General features: G+C 33.2%; 1 protein-coding gene across 17 annotated transcripts in view; it reads left to right on the top strand.

Annotated features, from left to right (window-relative positions):
- Nucleotides 1-21076, top strand: part of ANKS1B (ankyrin repeat and sterile alpha motif domain containing 1B) — a 1072204-nt gene that overhangs the window by 188052 nt on the left and 863076 nt on the right. For all 17 annotated transcript variants that reach the window (XM_011284166.4, XM_019835377.3, XM_045062214.1 and 14 more), the window contains exons 5-8: nucleotides 4483-4558; nucleotides 6725-6826; nucleotides 11339-11452; nucleotides 12390-12556. In XM_011284166.4, the coding sequence (XP_011282468.2) occupies nucleotides 4483-4558; nucleotides 6725-6826; nucleotides 11339-11452; nucleotides 12390-12556 (459 nt within the window). The remainder of the gene's footprint in view (nucleotides 1-4482; nucleotides 4559-6724; nucleotides 6827-11338; nucleotides 11453-12389; nucleotides 12557-21076) is intronic.

Raw genomic sequence — 21076 nt, 5'->3', positions numbered from 1 at the left:
CCTTGAAATTCTGTATAAGATATAACAAAGATCTCTTTATATGTGTGATTGAACTTCCCACAGAAGCCACAGGAATACATAGGGCTAAAAACAAAAAGGAAAGAAAAACTCTGGACTTAAAACATGGTTTCACCCTTTCCTATCCCTTATCTTGTTTTTTTTTCAGCTTTGGTGCTACTGAGATTTGGCTTTAATAGACATTTCAAATCAATAAGCTAATTTCTTTTGCCTTCATCAGCAATTCAACTATTGACATTGCTATGTATATCATTTTATTTTCTGTCTTAGCTGTTTTCATTATAACTTGTGTTCAGAGGGATTTTTCTTTAGCAGTGCTGAGATATGAGTGCTTCATAGCTCATTACTGGATAAATTTTTAAGTGTTACTGTATTATCAACCACATAACTATCTGTTTTATCTATCTTGGAAATTATATTTTATTTTATTTCGCTTTATTTAATTTCATTATCTTATTTTATTTTTTGAGAGAGAAGGAAAATGCATGCAAGGAGGGGAGAGGCTCAGTCGAAGAGAGAGAGAGAATCTCAAGCAGGCTCCACACGTAGCGCAGAGCCGACGTGGGGTTAATCTCACAACCCTGGGACCATGACCCAACCTGAAGTCAAGAGTCAGATGCTCAATCAACCGAGCCACCCAAGAGCCCTGGAAATTATGCTTATTTTAAATGATTAATTCAAAAAATGGAGAAATATAATCCATGAGAAAAGCAGTACCAAAATCCTGGGGTTGAGAGGATTTGAGTTCACCTATTTCGGTGCTATTTCTTTGTTATTTCTTTGTATTCCACTTGCTTAGCACATGTTTTGGACTAAATATTATTTCATGAAAATACAGTTTTTCAAGATTTGGTGAGTTATGGATTATAGATTTGGAATAGAGCACTGAGAATGGTACTAATTTGAATGAGGGTGATAGACACAGACTCAAGGTAGGGTGTGGTAAACTGGAGAATATTCTGTAATTAACCTGTATTTTGATAAGGAAAAGTTCATAGATGTGACATATTTAAATTTCATACTGTTTATGATTAAATGTGATACCAGGAAATGGTTTCTGATATCACTGTTTACCTTAAATTTATGAGGACAACCCATTCCATTTTGACAGTTCTCATGTTCTCTTACTAATTACAAAGAAGCTAATAACCTTGGATTTGGAAAATTGATTAATTTTTTTTCACGCTAAAAATATGTTTATCATCTGCTAACCTTTTCTAGTTTTATTCAAGGAGTCAGGGTCTCCTTATCCATTGTATAAAAATACTAGATCTATTTAACATAACCTTTTTTTCTTGGAATAATGTAAAGGAGATTATCTATCTATGCACACATACACACACACTATATATATATATATATATATATATATATATATATATTTATGTATAATTTTAAAATATTAAAATCATTGAGACTTTTAAAAAGTTTTCTAATTGCATTTTTAACAGCAATGATAATACTCATTATTTTATAAGTAAATAAAATGCTTTTTAAGTCTTATTTGTTGTTTATCTTGTTTAGCATTCCCAATAACCCTATCTAGTTTTTAATACTTTCTTTATTTACAAGCTATATGAATTTTCAAAGATATTAAGTGATTTCCCTAAAGTTATATAGCAACTGAAAGCTAAACTGTCGCTGGAACCCAGGTCTTTTACATCTGCTTCCTCCTGAAGAATTGTTTATTTATAGTGAAGTTTACATAATTTCATTTCCTAGAATAGTCCATTTCAGTGCCTACAGTGCCCACTCTACTGTATCAGAGTATCTAGGAAACCAAATTAGTACAAAAAAAGTAAACATTATTGTTATATTTTTATTTTCTTAAAAATTTTTTTTAACATTTTATTTTTGAAAAACAGAGAGAGACATGGTGTGAGTTGGGGAAGGCAGAGAGAGAGGGAGACACAGAATCTGAAGCAGGCTCCAGGCTCTGAGCTGTCAGCGCAGAACCTGAAGTGGGGCTTGAACCCACAAGTGGTGAGATCGTGACCTGAGCCAGAGTCAGCCACTTAACTGACTGAGCCACCCAGGTGCTCCTAGTGTTATATTTTTAAATATTAGACTTAGCCTTCTCTTAATCATTCTCTATTCAGCATTACTTCTTGGACCTCTAGTCCTTCTGAATTAAATTCATGGAAATTCTCTTTTTAAGGATCTGTAGTAACCAATGTTTGAAAATGTCTTTATTTTGCTCTCATTCTTTGAAGATAGTTTGGCTGGCTATAGAATGCTAGATTTGTAGTTATTTTCTCTTGACACATGAAGATATTATACTGTCTTCTGGTTTTATTGTTTTTGTGGAGAAGCCAGCTGTTGATCTAATTTTTATTTTTAGACAGTTTTTTCTCTTAGGACGTTTTTAAGGTGTTCTCATTATCTTAGGTGTTCTGTAGTTTGCTGTAATATATTCACAATGTATTCTTCTCACTTAATCTTGCTTGGTATTCCCAGAATTGAATATTAGTATCTCATTAATTCTGGAAAGTCTTTAGTCATTGAATTACTTATTCCTGTCCTCTTCTTCTAGAACTGAGTCTTACTCTATTCAGTGTTTTACATTTTCCATCTCATGTTTCTTTGAATTGCATTATGTACTTAAAAAAAATCCACCATCCAGTTCAGTACTTCTTTTCCCTGCTGTATCTTATCTGTTATTAAACCTTTCTATTTAAAATATTATGTTTTCCATTTTTAGAAGTGCTATTTAGTTCATTTCAGATCTGGCCAGTTTTAATACTCCTCTTGTTCTTTAGTTATATTTGATATCCTCTTTTCATGGATCATATATATTTTTTATATTCTGTAGCTGACCATCACATAACATGTGAAGTTTTTATAGGTTTTATTCTTTTATTCTTGCTCATGGCTTGTTTTCTTTAATGTTCAGTGATTTCTGATTTTGAATTTGTGTTTCTTAGAGCTTGATCTGTTGGAACTCTCAGAGGCCTGAGTTTAAAGTGTATTATTTTCACAATGGATTTGTATCTGTTTCTGCTAATAAGCATTTATATTTGCCTTGGTACTACAAACCCAGGATCACTTAATTCTACATTTTTCACTCAGGATTGGAGGGTTAGGGGAGCACAGAGATTGTGTAATTTTGATCCCAAGACCATGTGAGGGCAGAACTGTGGTTAGAAATTCTTAGGGGGAGGGTGTTATTTTTGCTACTACTGTACTCCACTTAGAACTATGATCTAGATAGGAATTTTTAATTTCTCCGTCTGTGCAACACATTTATTATTTTTTTTTAACTAAGGATGTTGTCCTTTACAGATTTTAGGTTTTATTTTTTTAAAGTAATCTCTGTGCCCAACATGAGGCTGGAATTCATGACCTCAAGATAAAGAGTTGCATGCTCTCCCATTGAACCAGCAATGTGCCCTCCAGAGGTTTTAGATTTTTGCAGGAGCCCTTGATCTATCTCTCAGCTTTCTTGGGCTTCTTTGTCTCCTGCCCTCTTGCACCTTGAGTAGCTGGTTAAAGCTCAGGCACTAGTCTGCCATGGATTGGCGGTTTGCCTGGAACAGTTTCCTGCTCCAGTACTAAAGCCCTGGGTTCCTAGTTTCTGTCCCCACTTCCCTTCCCCAGGCTCTGAGGAATTCCGTTATTTTTCCTTTTCTTCCCTGTATTTAAAATGTAGTTTAGTTTTTCAGAATATTTAAGGTATGCTATTCCAGGAAGAGTTTTTCTAACATAAAGTCCAAATTTTTTTAAGAGTGGAAGGAAATAAAATTAGTAATCAGAAAATTGCTTGGGAAACACAATAAGAGTGAAAAGAATTAGATTATTTCAAAGGGTATTTTTCAGAGAGTCAAAAAATAATGTATTTGTACCCCATATTGAGATTATTTCTTAAGGAGCTGAATACATTTCCGTAGTTTATTTTTCCTTTTGTACAGTTTTATAAAATATTTATAAATTATTTTTATTTCCATTTTTTAGTAGTGTCTGTACATATCATGACAGTCAAACTATGATTCAGATATATTGCAGTCATGCTTTTTTTTGAAGATAAATTTAGATCACATTGATTCCCAGTCTCTTAGTAATGCATTTGTAAATCATTTTAGAGTGGGTTAATTGTGCAATAGGATTTTATTGATTAACAAAGCTTTTACATTATATCTTATTTTATAATGATATTTTTACTTTGAACTGAGATTAGAATCCCACAGTAGAGATCAGTTTTAGTACAAGGAGACAGAATTGCCATAATGACATTATTCAGTTTAACACACATACACGTATGCAGGAGGACCTGCATTGGATTTTGTTCTTAGAATTTCTTCTTTTATTCCATAGTACCTTTCTGTCAGGGTGTGCTTAGATTACAGAGAATATGTACAAATACATAAAGTCACAGGATTTTTTTTAATTTGTAAGCATTCCTAATGCAACTGTGCTTCTTTCTCTTTTTCCTTTTTACTTTTCTTCTTCTTCTTTTTTTTTTTCCAGACAGAAAAGGGGAGTGCACTTCATGAAGCAGCTTTATTTGGAAAGGTGGATGTTGTGAGAGTTCTGTTAGAAACAGGTAACTATTGTGATTCTCCATGGAGCTTTTTCTGCCAAATACAATTTCTATTTCAGGAGTAGACAAAGGGAAATGGCACAGTTCTTTCATAATCACCCTTACTTTTTACCTTTACTCCACATTGCAAGTGCATATTCATATCACATAGAATTGAGCCTCAATGTTTAGATAAAATTGATATAAATGTGCACCTTCCTTTACTCAATAGACTTGTCAGTAAAAAGCTTTTAGAAATTACAATTGTATACATTGAAATCACATTGAAATATACTAGAGAAATTACCAAAAGGAATAATAATTCTCTGCCTTCTACAAGAGAGAGGAACTGATCCTTATGAAATCATGACAATTGCTCAGTTTATCGAAAACATAATATTTCCCTAGATTATTATATTGGGAACTGTGATTAATAGTGTTCCCTATCTTTAAGGCATATTTACCTTGTTATTTCATCAACTGAGTAGCTATTGTTTGTAAGCTGCAATGATTTAAGGGAATGTTTTAGAGGGAATGCTTTGAAGGAATAACAAAGAGGCTTATTTGTCTTCATATGTATATTATGAATAAAGTGAAATAAAATTGGAACTGAATTTGGATTTTTTTAGGATCAAAAAGCATGGGTACAAATTCGTACTTGTAAACTATTGATGTGAGTCTTTTGTGCTACAGACTACATTTAATATATTTATTTTCTGCTGTAAAAAAATGGAAAACATTAGCTGACTGTGGCATTTTGGTTGTAGTTATACTGAGTGAAAATTTCATGTACATTTAATTTGGACATGTAACACGGTGATATAATAAATGTGTTATAAGCAACCAATTACATATGTGCTGGTCACACATTTCTACACAAATTTAAGCAAATACTTAATAATCTTATTATGATGACCTAACATTTGAAGCCGGATTCTGAATACTGGCTTTGTTTGCAGTTAGATGTTTAGAAAGTTTATAAACTTTTTTGGGGGTCATTGAAAGTTATTTGTTACATGAAAATAAGTTCTTTAGTACAATAAATATTTTTAGAATGAAAATAATTCCAAAGGTGTTTTAATTACAGAACAAGAAGTTTGCTCACCAGGTAGATGATTGAGTGTTGTTTACATTGAGTATAATCTTACATAAATAAATATGAGATATTTGACTTTGTAGCTGGACAAATAGTATTTGGACAATAGTTCAAAATAATCATGATTTTTCAACTTTTGTGAATACTTAAGTATTCTAAGACTGTTGTTATATTATGTACATGATACATCATTATTTAAAATGTTTTTACCAAATTACACAGAATATATATATCACAGGACCATTATACTTTAGGAATTCATGTTCTAAATCAATAATATTTTTCAGCTTGATAGTGTATCATTTAAATAGCTATAATCCAAACTGGTTATAATTCTAAAAAACAGTCTGGGGCGCCTTGGTGTCTCATTCGGTTAAGTGTCTGACACTTGATTTAAGCTCAGGTCGTCATGATTTCATGGTTTGTGAGCCCCATGTCGGGCTCTGTGCTGACAGTGTAGTGCGGAGCCTGCTTGGGGTTCTCTCTCTCTCTTTCTCTCTGCCCCTCCCCTGCTTGCATGTGTACTCTCTCTGTCTCTCAAAATAATTAAAAAACAAACAAACACACACCAATCTTAATGATTGGGTCAGTGCCCTTTAAGACTTAATTCATTGTCAAGAGTGTTCCTTCTCTTTGGTAGCAGTAGACCTCCACCTTATTTCTTTCTTTCTTTTTTTTAATTTTTTTTAACGTTTATCTATTTTTGAGAGACAGAGAGCGACAGAAAATGAGCAGGGGAGGGGCAGAGAGAGAGGGAGACAGAATCCAGCAGGCTCCAGGCTCTGAACTGTCAGCACAGCCTGATGCAGGGCTCGAACCCACGATCTGTGACATCATGACTTGAGCCAAAGTCAGACGCTTAACGGACTGAGCCACCCAGGCGCCCCTCCACCTTCTTTCTTACTAAAATCGTGTGTGTGTGTGTGTGTGTGTGTGTGTGTGTGTGTGTGTGTGTCTAGGGTTTTAATTTTTTCTAAAAATCACTTTCAGTGCTTGATCTGTATATGTTTGATACTAGAACAGTTATATGTTGACAGTATCTTCTGATGACACTTCAGTGGTGTACATCTAGTGGATTTTTCTTTTTCTTTCAGGAATTGATGCCAACATAAAGGATAGCTTAGGTAGAACTGTCTTAGACATTCTGAAAGAACATCCATCTCAGAAATCTCTCCAGATTGCAACACTCCTACAAGGTAAACAATATTGAATGATGGATGAGTTTGCCTTAAAGTTAAGATTAAATTAAATCTACCATAGTTTTCTCTTGAGTTTTTGAGTTAATGTTTACTTTTGAGTGAACTTATTTACATTTTTTTCTGGTAACCCTTAAACTAAATAATAATACTTCTTAATGTTTTATTTCTGTTTTAAACTAATCAGTATTTTAAGAAAAGCTAAAGTGGTTTTTCACTCATTTGCTATTAAAAGGTTTTTTTTAATCCATATAGCAAATATGTAGTTATGAACTTGAAGATAATAAGCCTATAGGGTGATGATGATTAAGTATTATCTTACACTTGAATAATGCTTTACGAATTTGCAGTTTTTTTTTTTTTATTATTTTGCCTGTTTTCTGTAACTTTGTGAGATAGGTAAGTCTGATATCATTATTCTCCTTCTTGCACATGAGGGGAACTAAAGCCCCAAGAGGCTGATATATAACCTATTCTAGGTGGTAGAACTAGTACATAAATATTGGGTTAACAACAAAAATTGTACTTAACTGGAAGAATACAGATTGTTTCCTCCCTAATCCAATCTAAGACTTTTAATGGGATTTAGATTTAAATACATTCCCTTTTGGGACATTTGGGCTCAACAAATGAGTGGATAAAGAAGATATGATTATACACACACACACACACACACACACACACACACACACACCCCCAATGGAGCATTACTCAGCAATCAAAAAGAATGAAATCTTGCCATTTGCAACATGGAGGGAACTAGAGTGTATTAAGCTAAGCGAAATTAGAGAAAGACATATCATATGACTTCGCTCATATGTTGAATTTAAGATATAAAACAGATAAACATAGGGAAGGGAAGCAAAAATAATATAAAACAGGGAGGGGGACAAACCATAAGAGATTCTTAAATATAGAGAACAAACTGAGGGTTGCTGAAGGGGTTTTGGGTGGGGGGATGGGCTAAATGGGCAAGGGGCATTAAGAAGGACACTTGTTGAGATGAGCACTGGGTAGTCTATGTAGGGGATGAATCACTGGATTCTACTCCTGAAGTCATTGTTGCACTATATGCTAACTAACTTGGATGTAAATTAACAACAATAATAAATAAATACATAAATACATAAATAAATACTTTCCCTTTTTGCTTTGTGATTAGGCCTGACGTGTCGTATGTTCCCTTAAAAACCCAGACATTGGGGCACCTGAGTGGCTCAATCAGTTAAGCATCTGACTCTTGATCTCAGCTTAGGTCTTGAGCTTAGGGTTGTCAGTTGGGCTGTGTCAGTTGGAGCCCTGTGTTGGGCTCCATGCCTAGCGCTAAGCCTACTTAAAAAAAACAACAACAAAATAACAAAACAAACAAAAACCAAAAAAACAAAAAACAGACATTTGTTCTACCCTTTCCAGTTAGTTTCTACACTGCTCAGTGGTGATTATCCCCTGATTGTTACAGATTGGTGGCAAGTGTAAATAGGGGAGGAAGCTGGGATTGTTTCCTTGGATGTCAGTTGGGAAGTTGAAGAACAGCTTTATCCTATGAGAGATAAATGAATTAAAACCAAGTCAGGCAGGTGATGCATAGATACAGGAGTCAACAAAAGCCAAGAGGGGTAAAAAAAAAATGTGCTACAGGAGGTCATGCATGCTGTCTTCTCTATCTTCAAAAGCTGTCAGGGAAAGGAAGTCCCCTGCAATTTTCTCGTTAATAAATAACTTAATTACAAGTCAAATGCTTATAGAGATAAATCAAAATACATGAGTAGCTCTTCATATTAATTCAAATCAGATTGAATGAAAGCTAAAAAAAAGAAAAAAGAATGGTACATAACTTTTTCTTCCCCTTCTAGGTGCTTTGTATTTCATATTGAACTTTTGTATCTAAATTAAAAAAAAAAAAACTGAGGCTTGTGAATATTATGTCTTTTGGGAAAAGCAAAATAAATGTCCACTAAAAAGAGGGTATGACATAATTCTAGACATTTACTGCATTGATTTATCTTAAATGAAAGTGTTATTACATAGGAGTTAACTATCTGTGTTCTCTTAAGTGGTCAACATTCATTACGTATGCCAACTTGTGATAGGGTATATGGGACATCTTTGAATTTTTAAAATTATTGGCGGGTTTTAGAATGTAAATATATTATCTATATTCTTTGCATTCCTGGGTCACACCAGTGGTACATTTTAAGTTTTATGAAAAATTCTTATTTCACTAAAGCCAATTTAGAGTAGATAAAATTACTATTTGTGTCCTGGAGGAGGAATTCACTTTACATAATTACTGCATTTGGTCAAAAAATTTAAGGATAGAATTCCATAGGTTTCTTTATTTTCCTAGTAGAATTTTCCTAGTAGAAATGCCCTTAGGTAGAAACTGTTTGGATAGTATGAAGACACAATTGTTTGGAATGAGAACAAACTTTTTTTTTCTTTTGTCTTTTTTTTAACTTTATTTTTTATTTTTTAAAATTTACATCCAAATTAGTTAGCATGTAGTGAAGCAATGATTTCAGGAGTAGATTCCTTAATGCCCCTTACCCATTTAGCCCATCCCCCCTCCCACAACCCCTCAGCAACCCTCAGTTTGTTCTCCATATTTATGAGTCTCTTCTGTTTTGTCCCCCTCCCTGTTTTTATATTATTTTTGTTTCCCTTCCCTTATGTTCATCTGTTTTGTCTCTTAAAGTCCTCATATGAGTGAAGTGATATGATTTTTGTCTTTCTCTGAGTGACTAATTTCACTTAGCATAATACCCTCCAGTTCCATCCATGTAGTTGCAAATGGCAAGATTTCATTCTTTTTGATTGCTGAGTAATACTCCTGTGTGTGTGTGTATGTATGTATATATATATATATATATATATATATATATATATATATATATATATACCACATTTCCTTTATCCATTCATCCATCGATGGACATTTGGGATCTTTCCATACTTTGGCTATTGTTGATAGTGCTGCTAAGAACAAACTTTCTTAACTAGTTTTTAAGAAAAAGATTCCTTCTGAATAAAGTGTAAGTAAAAGATCACTATGGGGAGAGATCAGTTGATTTAATGCTTTAGATGGAGACTACAAACTAGCCACTGTGAGCTGAATGCTTTTGGCAGATAGCAGATTGATTTTGTTTAGATTAAATATTTTTGGCCACACTGTGTTTCCATAAAAATTGAATTGGCTTTCAACATTTACAAATGTAGGGTTTCAGCTAAAACTTCAGAGTTTTGTTGGTTTCTCAAAAAATGCAGGCTTTTATTTTACTTTACTGTCGAACTTTGGATGGGGCACCTACTTTCTGGTTAATCATGCTCCACATGCTTTCTGTTTTCTCCATGATATTGGGGCTGAATATTCATTGACATTTATCCCTGCATTCAGATGCTTAGAGTGAGATGTTTTCTCGTCCCATGTTTATCTGGCTGTGCCTCTTATTAGCTGTATGAACATGGCCAAATTAAAATCCTTCTCCTTGATCCCCCACTTATTCTCTGTCTCTCTCTCAAAAATACATAAACATTAAAAAAAGTGGGGGGAGGGCCTCCTGGGTGGCTCAGTCGGTTAAGCGTCCGACTTTGGCTCAGGTCATGGTCTCACAGCTCATGGGTTCAAGCCCTGCATTGGACTCTGTGCTGACAGCTCAGAGCCTTGAGCCTGCTTTGGATTCTGTGTCTCTCTCTCTCGCTCTGTCCCTTCCCTGCTCATGTTCTGTCTCTCTCTCTGTCTCTCAAAAATAAATAAACATTAAAAAAAATTAAAAAAAATAAAATCTGATCCTTGAGTTGTCATCTTTAAAACAGATTGTAAGAGTGTGTGTCATTGTTTTGTGAGGATCAAGTGAGTTAATTTATATTACTTAGAACACTGCTGGGTGACATATTTAAATTTTGGCTGCTCTAATATTATTATGTCTTCATCAAAGTTACAAAAATGAGAGGTAGGCTGAGTGTGAAATATTACTTTAGGAATAATAGGAGAGAATGTTATTTCTTTGTGGAAGTAAAGCTTAATGTGAATTTACGCTTGTCTTACAAGAGTAAACACCATTATAAACTTCATTCGTGTTACCTAACTGGTTGTGGTGTCCATTGAATTTGATGTTCCTGTTTAGGTATCAAGTCTATTCAAAGCATCTTTAAGATGGTTTTAAATCCTCACGTAGAATACACTTAAGGAAACTAAGGATGTTATTTTATCTTTTACAGGTGAATTTATTTATAACAGGTGAAAGAATGTGTCAAATTTAGTTTCCACAAAAAGAGTTTATGAGTCTCTTCCAAAATATCTTTTAAATTTTAATTAAAAAGATTTAAATTAATAGCTCATCATCAAGTTCTTTCAGTTTTTTTCGGTTTTTTGAAGTTTTTTTTAAAAACTTAGGATATATTTAGGATATGAGGAAATAAATGAAAAGCTGATCACCAGAAGTAAAACATAAAGTTTAGTTATTTTAAAATAAATGAATTCGACTATGTAATTTCAAAAACTTGTATACACAGAATATTTAGAAGGTGTGGGAAGATCAGCAGCCCTTGAAGAACATGTACATGAAGATACAACACAAGAAATACATATTTCATCTCCTGTTGAATCTCCTTCTCAAAAGACTAAGAGTGAGTAGTTAATTATAAAGCCCTTGAAATAACACTAGACCTTTATGTCCAAATTTGTTCTATACGTACAAAAAGGCTAACACTTGAAAATTTGAGGCCTAGTAACTTATATCTTATACTTTGTATTTTATCCATTTTTCAGTTTATTGAACTCTTCTATTTGTCAGGCCCTATTCTTGGCCGTGACACAGTAGCTAGCAAAATTAGCAATCTCTGCTGTCATGATATATACATGGACAAGATATTTCACACTAGATTTGTTTTCCAAAATGTATTTTTAATGTAGAATAAAAATATTGGTATCTGGATTATAACAGCTGGAGTTTTATTTTTTCCTAGAAGAAATTAGAAGTATAAAGTACCTTTCTGAGAATGATTAGAAAAACACATATTTGCATGCAACCTACAAAATATTCATGTTTTGACAGATGATGCATATTATTTATCTGTTACTTCTGTGTTTTTCCTTTATGTCACATAACATAATTTTAGTTTATTACTTATATAATTATTTAAATACATTCTATTTCTTTTTATTGAACCTAGGATGTAGGCTCCCAGCACCATTTAAAATTTGTTAATGAATTCTGTCATATGAAAGATTATTAAAGATTAAATGTTATAATGAATGAAACGTTAGGAATTGTAATTCCAGATGTTTTTATGTAATATGTATAAGTGAACCTTCAATACTTATTTCTATTTTGAAAAAGAATAATAATAGGCAAAATTGGTATTTCTCCTTGTCTTTTAATTTAGTCTTTTCATTCTTGTGTTAATTATGGTTCAGTACCTTGTTTACAACATATTTTCTGATTTACTTAATGTTGTTTGTCATGAGTTCTGTCACTATACCAGTCATATTTTTATTAGTTAATAGGAAATTTTAGCAATAGCCTTTCTTAAAACTTAGAAAAAAATTACTGTCTTCTTATAGGTGAAACTGTGACTGGAGAATTATCAAAACTCTTGGATGAAATAAAACTCTGTCAAGAAAAGGATTATTCTTTTGAAGATTTGTGCCACACAATATCAGACCACTACTTAGATAATTTGAGCAAGATTTCAGAGGAAGAACTTGGGAAAAATGGAAGCCAGAGTGTAGTAAGTAAGGGGGGAAGGAAGACAATGTGTCTGTCTTTGCCAATTCAATGTGTATCTAAAAGGCAGGGATTTGTGCATTATCCTATCTTCAGATTCTGCCAGTGTCAAATGTCAAATTCCCTATTGCTCTTTTCCTGATGTTCATTGGTATTTTACTCTCACTGCATGTGTAGGGGAAGGACTGCTTTGATAAATCACTGATAGTTTGTGATGATCTTGCTGCTGTTGACTTGCTTAATACATGAAATCATAGTTTCTTTGATTATGTTCTTTAAGTCTCACTGGGCATGATGGTAATTGGTTTCCAAAGAAAGAAAAAAAATCTTCCTTTTGTCTTTCTTCCCCAAGTTCTCTATGAATTTAGTCTACCCCATCTTGATTAAAGACAGAGCTGGGCTATGTGTGTATGTTCCCCAGTCACTCTGTATGTTATGGTAGGAGAGAGACATTTTGGAAAATTTGACCTCCGTAGTTTTATAATCTTATTCAAATCCCTTATGCAACCTACAAGCTCAGAATCTAAATCATGAGTTAGAGATTACTGATCATTTGGATTTCTATATTAACACAACAGCAAGAAAAACTATAGAGCATCAATCAGTTTAAAATTAAGATTTGTATACCTATTTTGTGTCATATAGAGGTAGGATTTATAGGGTGTACTGGTATTAAAGGAAATGCATTATTATAACATGAAATCTTTGCTCACTTTTAGAACTTAATTTGTTATAGAAACATTATGCTTTCTTCAAAAGCTAATAAGAGTGTATTGTGTTAAGTATGTCATATTATTTATGAAAACTAAAAACATTGCCAAGTATAGTGACTATGAAGAGAATGTTTACTTCATTTAACTACTTACTGTGTGCTGACCCTTGTTTCCCAGCATAGTCTAGCTCCATGGCTAGTCTTACACCTTTTGTTTTGTTTTTTGTTTTTTTGTTTTTGTTTTTGTTGCACTGTCTTCTTTAAAGCATTGTATTATTGGCTCCAGTAAAACTCCTTATGAATAATTATGATTAATTACATATATACTGAAGTAAATACATGCAAGTTTTACCAAATGAAATTTTTATATTAATGAAATATTTACTGTAGTGTCAGTGTACTTTAATGTCAGGACAAAATTTCCTGTTTAAAAATCTAAAACATATATTATCTCCAAATTACAAACCAATTACATTTCAACATTTCCTTGAAGGTTGGTTACAAGTTTTTCTTTTTTTTTTTAATTATTTTTTTGAAGGTTGCTTACAAATTAAAACATATTTATCCTGTATAAATATGATGTGTGGTGTTTAGGTTTTTAGGTTTGTTCCTAAAGATTTCTTTAAACTGACTATACTTCTGCTCCTCTACTTCTAAACCCACGAATTTCTGAAAGCCCTAGTTTTGTCAACCAGTGGTTTCTAAACTTTTTTTTCTTGGTTGTACATACCATAGCAAACAAATTTTAAGTAAATCTCCCAATTGCATGTATTCATAAATGATGTATATCTATTACTATTTTAAGAATTTGTGCTATAAATTAGGTATATACTACAAGAGAAATTCAAGTAAGAAGGATACAGAATAAGTGTAAATAGAAGCTCTATTTTTTTTCCTTTTAACTCATTGAGTATCTAGTGCACCCTGGGGTCTGCACTGCACACTTTACTTGGAGACTAGGCTTACAGATTTCATGTAGTGATAGCAGGGATTTTAGTATTATGAAGGTAACATAGTTTAGGGGAACGTGGTCAAATATTTTTTTTGTAAGTCTAAGACTCTATTGTGATAGTAGCAAGAGAGAAATTAATGCTCATAAATTGAACTGAATATCTTACAATTCAAGCATCCTTTCATACAAGAAATCACTCTTTGTTCCTGTGACAAACCTTATATTGTGTTCCTTGAAAGTATTGCCATATTAAATAATAAATGTTACATGAGGCAGAAAAGCAGAGGGTACATATGAGTAAGGCAAGTAGTTTGATTTATCTGAAATTATTGGTAGAGTTTATAAAGGGAGAATATGGGAGATAAAATTAGAAGGATAGGTTGAGGTCAGGCCATGGATGATTTTGAATGTCAGGATAAGAATTTTGGTATTTATTTTTTAGAAAGCGAGAGAAATCTAAAGGATTTGGGGCAGATAAAAGACATCATTGGAAGTGTCCTTTCAGAAGATTAATCTAATAAAAACTTGTTATCAATGTTTAAAAAGTAATCTGATTACTTTGACCCTTCTCAATAGTCTGTGTTTCATTTGGGTTCATTTGCATTTGTTGAATATTTCTGTTCATCAAAAATGTTTTTTTCAGAGTTTGTCATGAATTGTACTCTCAAATTATGCAAAAAATTAAGTAATTATAGATCACCTAATATAGATGTTTGTTACCATGTTGTAAGTTATAGGATTTATTTATTTATTTATTTACGTATTTATTTATTTAGAGAGTGTGCATGCACTCACACGTCCACAGTAGGGGGAGGGGCAAAGGGAGAGAGAGAGAACATTTTCAGCAGGTTCTACACCCAGCACGGAGCACAATGTGGGGCTTGATCTTGACCTGAGCTGAAATCAAGAGTTGGACTTAACCTATTGAGTCACACAGGCACCTTACATTATAGGATTTATGATAGCAGTAATGAAACATGATCCCTGACTTAAAGGAGTTCAGAATTCCTATTCTAAGAAGGCTTTAGTCACAGTGTACAGTAATAAGATTAACATGCAAAACACCAAATATATATTATGAGTGCTGACATTTATTAGGTGCTTGCTATTCAAATGCTTTATATAAATTAAGCCACTTAATCCTCATAGTAAAGCTAACTGTGGATTTATAGACTGGGGAAATGACTCAGCTGGCAAGTGGCAGATCTAGGATTCAAACTCAGAGCTAATATCTTTAATTTCCAGCTACATTTCTCATAATAAATTACCCGGTAGTCAAAGGAAATTTTTTTTAAAGGGAGAGACTAGTGAAGACTTACTGGTAGTCACTGAAGGCTTCATGGAGGTAGGGAGAGACCAAACTGGGCTCTAGTGGAAGAGGAGATATGTCTTGTACTTGTTTTGGAATGAATGAATGAGTGAAAGGGAAGATGCTTGCAGAAACAAGATATGCAAAAGCAGAGGTGAGACATAGCATATGATTTGAAAAGAATGGTTTATTGTAAGAGTTGATTTTGGAAAGTAGTGGGAAACAAATTTGGGTAAGTAATGATAGTCCCTAACACTTATGGAGCACTTTATTTCTATTAACTGATCTAATCTTCACAATAACCCTATGAGATAGGTAGTATTATTCCTCCCATTTTACAGATGAGAAAATGGAGGCACAGAGGACTTTTATGATTTTCCCACATTTACACAGTAATTGCCAGACCCAGGATCTGAAAACCGGCAGTCTGAGGTTGGTGCTGTATCTGTTACTGGTCAACGGTTTTGTTTGGGGAAGATAATTAGATTTGGGAAGCTAGTCAGAAGTTTAATATTGTTGCTGAGGAGAATATACTCTTGAATAGGAGAGTTCTGTCTTATAGGTGACATTTTGGGAATATAAAAATGGTAATTATAGTCAGATGTTCTGGGAAGAGACTTGGAGATTCTCAGCAATGGATATATGTTAGACTTACCTGGAGAGGCTTCAACATATACTGATACTGTCAGGTACCATGTCCTGACCAAGTAGACCAATGAAATCAGAATTGTTTGAGGTGGCTCTGAGCCTTGTTTATTTAAAAAGCTATCATGCATACTGTTGGTCTACAGGACTAAAAATCTGCAGGGTCTTACTGAAGTAATTTAGGTAATTGAGACCTGAGATACTGAGTCAGAACTGAGATCTTGATAACACTGCAAAATTATAGAATTTTAGAGCTAGAATAAGTCTCATCATAGGTATCCAGCCCAATTCTCCCACTCCCCAGTGTAAGAGCTTCTAAAAAATCTCTTGAATTTGAAACATTTTCAGTTTATCATCAAGGAGAATTCCCAGTATGGTCCAGCCATAGTCCTAAATTAAAATTATTTCTGTGTTATTGGAATGTTAAATGTGGAATAAGATTTTTGCTTATCATTCACATTATTGGCTGAAAGATGGGCATTTGGGTTCAGTTAAAATTTAATTTTAGGTGATAAGAAATACCCAACTTGTTCATTGTATTATGACAATTCCAAAAGTAATTTAAAAGAAATTAAAATGTAAGTAAAATGTTTTGTAGCATTTATATTATTAATAAATGTATTTTACACATTAATGATGTATTTGAATTTTGGGGATATTTTAACTGTTAGTTCAGTTTAGCTTTCATTGCCTTTTTTTCTTCCAATAGAGGGCACTCTAATTCAGTAATTTAAAATACAAAATCAGCTGTCTTATGTAAGAACTTTTACTTTTGAATAAGAGGTTTCTGGTTTTATTAAAATATTAGCCTTAGGTAGTAGCTTGAACAATTTTACTAATACAAGTGAATTAAAAGTTAAATTCTTATTATGATTGAATGTATTTGATTGAAGGTTTTACATTTAACGTGGAGGCCAGCTCCAGTTAAAAATCACATTTTCTCTTGCATAAATTTTAATTCAAAAGTCAGTCTGTTTTAAATGCTTTTATAATATGCATATGGAGCCATTTTCTATGTTGAATTAGAACATTATATAATCTAGAATGTAAATTTTGAAGAAATATAAATATCTTCACATTCTTTAGCAACCCATGAAATTCAGAATTTTAAAAGAATATAAAATAATCCGAAAAAATGTTCTATTCCCTTCATTTATTTTCCTAAGTCATATATTCATTGCTTCCTCCATGTGTGTACACAATGTGCACAGCTCTTAAATGTGAATACACTATGCCACAAAATTTGATTATAGCATACAGGTCATTAGAGCAGACTTCAGAATCTAGATTTCAGGAAAACTTTTTTTAAGATTTAAAATAGAAGAAGCATTATTGCCTCATTAGCTTATGTTTCTAAGAAGTAAATAGGAAGCTTATGGGATGAAATGCTTTATATGGTTTTTCTCCTAAGGGAAACTTGGATACAAACAGCATGTAAAACTTACTGTTTGAAAGGGATGGTATTGGCAGGTTATGTGCATTATAAATCAACCAGTACACTTCTTTTCTGTTCTTTCATTTTTTTTTTCCAATGTAAAATCTTTAATTACGGGTGAACCTTCTGAAGCAAGATGGTTTACTTTAGTATATCAAGATTTTAAGATTCAGCATTTCATTATTTTATACTAAGCTTCTATAATCTGCTTGAGAAAACTCTCAGGGGAGTTGTTGGGGGTTATCTACATAAAATATACTTAATTTGGTGCAAGAATTCATCAGGTCTTAAAGGTTAGTAGAATCAAACTAGGTTGCCTAGAATACAAATGGTGTTTCTAAAATTAAGTTTACTTTAAAAAATATAATTTCTAGAGCTTAATATCAGGAATGTACTAATTTCAGAATTGTGAGAGACTTTGGTGGTTGTGTCATCCAGTTATATTCAGAGCACTTTGGGAAATGAATTTTCTGAAACATAAGATAGAGCGTTCTTGCAGGATTATAAATGACTCTTCAGCACATGAGGTTTTTTTTTTTTTACAGTGGAACTGAATCTTAAGCAGCAGTAACTATTAATCTTACAGGGAGTATTCAGAATATTTCTAATTTAAATAATTCATACCTTTTATAGTTGAACAAATTTTTTTGGCAGCAGTGACTCAGGCTGCTCTGTACTAAACCTAGGCTTGGATTGTCCTAACAGATTTTTCAGGATTTAGGGAATGCATAGGTTCTGTTGACTTACATTAATATTTTGAAGTTAATAGTGTTAACTGTATGTGTGTACCATATGTACATACAAGGAGAACTTCATAATCAGAATGGTAAGTCTTTTATCCCTCCTCTCATCCCAGGAAGAACTTGTACCTGTAGTGAATCTAGGAAGGTCATTGAGATATCCTTGGCTTCTAGAAGAGAAGAGTCATTTTTATGAACTTCCAACACAATTGCTTCTACCTTTCATGACACATCTCTTTGTTCTGCTTTGTGTTGTGTATGTACACATTTTTATATTGCTTCTTACAGACTTCTTGATTGTTGGGTCTATATTTGATTGATATCTATAATCACATCCTGCCTAGCACAGTACCTTACATGTAGTGATCTATCAGTGAAATTTTATTGAATGAATAATTGCATGAAAAGGCAAACACTGCATGAAAGAGTACATATAAACCCATGTAAATAAACCATTTTTATTGAGAAACATGTTTAATTATTTGGACATGAATTACAGAGTCCAAGGACAGGTTTTTACTGTTCTGCCACTTACTAGGAGGGTGATATTTGAAAGTTGTGGATCTTTCCAAGTTTTAGTTTCCTCCTCAGTTAAAATAAAAAAAGTTTAACACGACTTTCTGTCAGTCACAGAAAAAGAACTACTCTTTTTGTGCTGCTAAAGACATACTATTTTTATTTTTGTTTCATAGATTTTGTCCCAACTTTGTTCACACTTTCAAATAACTACTCAATATCAACATAAAGGGGATTTCTCTAGTGAAATGCCAAATGTTCTATTCTTGGATTGGTCTTCGTCAATATTTTGCCATGAAAAAAAGTCATCTATCATACTTAGGTCTGCAGATGTTAGAGAGGAATAGCAAACATGACAAATAATTGAATTTATATGAAAAATTACTTCAATAAACAGATTCTTGCTTCAAAGTAAAAACAGAATTCAGTGGGAGTTATAATAAAATAAAATCCTATATTTAGATTCCTAAAAATTCTATGGTTTAATTGTAAGATTAGAGAGATTTAATTGGGGAAGAAATGCATACAGAAAGTTCTGGGGTATTTAAATGACCACAGCTACAATGTGAACAGTGAGAAGTGGCTGCTAAAAATTAATAAACACTTGCCAAACTATCATCTCTGCAAATATAATACTAGAAGCTAACATTTATATTGTACTAAGTTTTAACTATGTTTTAGACGTTGTGTTAAGCATGCTAAAATCATTGTCTTTTTTTATTCCTCACAAAAGTGCCATGGGTAGGTTTTGTTATCCTCAATGTAGAAATCAAGAGTAAAATAACTTGTCTAGGGTTATAGAGCTACCAAAAGGTAAAACTGGGATCTGAATTTAGGTCTGATATCTTACAAGGTCTTGATCCTAACCCAGTGGTTAGTCATGAAAGTCATGTCATCAGTGGTTATTAGTGACAGTCCTTAAGTCATTAATATCTTCCAGATTGACCTACCCTCACCTTTTCATCATGCTTGCCATTTTGCAGGTGCATACTCTTATTACTGCTCACTGAGTTACTTTGAGTCTTTTATTCTGTCCACATGCCTTTAGTGTCTCCTCTTCACTTGCTGCAGCTTTTTCTTAACACTACTGCCAAGTCAGTATGCCTTAAGTGCAGTTCTGATCATGCCAGTCTCCTTCTCAAAGCTAGACCTGGTCCTCACTGTAAAAATTAAATATAGACTTTTAACTCTGGCATTCAAGGCTCCATCTTCTAACTTCATTATATGTTTCCAGCTTTCTCCCATTAATGTCTTAGAGAAATAGAATGTTTTGATAAAATGGGTGACTCTCCAGCACATCTGTCTTTACTTATCTCTGCCTGTGTTCACAATATTTCATTCATATATGATTCTTTTCTCTAGCTTCTACATATTGAAAACCATCCCTCACAAAACCTTTTATTAAAAATATTACAAGACCTGTTTTGATCCTCCTATTGAAAGCCAACTATTTGGATTGGATAACATTAACATTTTATTTACAAATGAGTTATGTAAATTTCATCATCTGCTATGTATTATTTATGCATGAATCTGTTTTGGCTTTGCTTATAAACCTCTTGATGACAGGAGAAATACTTATCCCTGTATTTGTGAGGAATTAAGCATAATTCTTCACCCGCACACTTAATAAATATTTGTTGAATTGATTTGATAGGCCATGGACATCAGAAACTGATAACTGAACGTAGATACAGACCTATGGATAAAGCTCTAAGATGGAGTCTTTCTAATCTCCGAAGAACTCTCTCTATTGGTTATTTCAAATAATGAATGCCTCACCATTTATTTTGAAGATTACACGAAATACTTGGTCAAACTATATTATAAACTTCCTCACTTGGGGCACCTGGGTGGCTCAGTCGGTTGGGCGTCCGACTTCGGCTCAGGTCATGATCTCGCGGTCCGTGAGTTCGAGCCCTGCATCGGGCTCTGGGCTGACAGCTCAGAGCCTGGAGCCTGTTTTGGATTCTGTGTCTCCCTCTCTTTCTGACCCTCCCCTGCTCATGCTCTGTCTCTCTCTGTCTCAAAAATAAATGTTAAAAAAAATAAAATAAATAAAATAAAATAAACTTCCTCACAACATAAAAACACCAACATCTTAGACCAAGTCGTGTCTTCCTTTTGTAGTAATACATTTCTTTCACTGACAATAAGGAAATCTTACATTATAAATACCACATTTGGTTCCTGATAACATATATAATGAAAAATC

Source organism: Felis catus, chromosome B4 (assembly GCF_018350175.1).
Source record: "Felis catus isolate Fca126 chromosome B4, F.catus_Fca126_mat1.0, whole genome shotgun sequence".
NCBI lineage: Eukaryota > Metazoa > Chordata > Mammalia > Carnivora > Felidae > Felis > Felis catus.
This window is presented reverse-complemented; position numbering and strand designations above follow the sequence as displayed.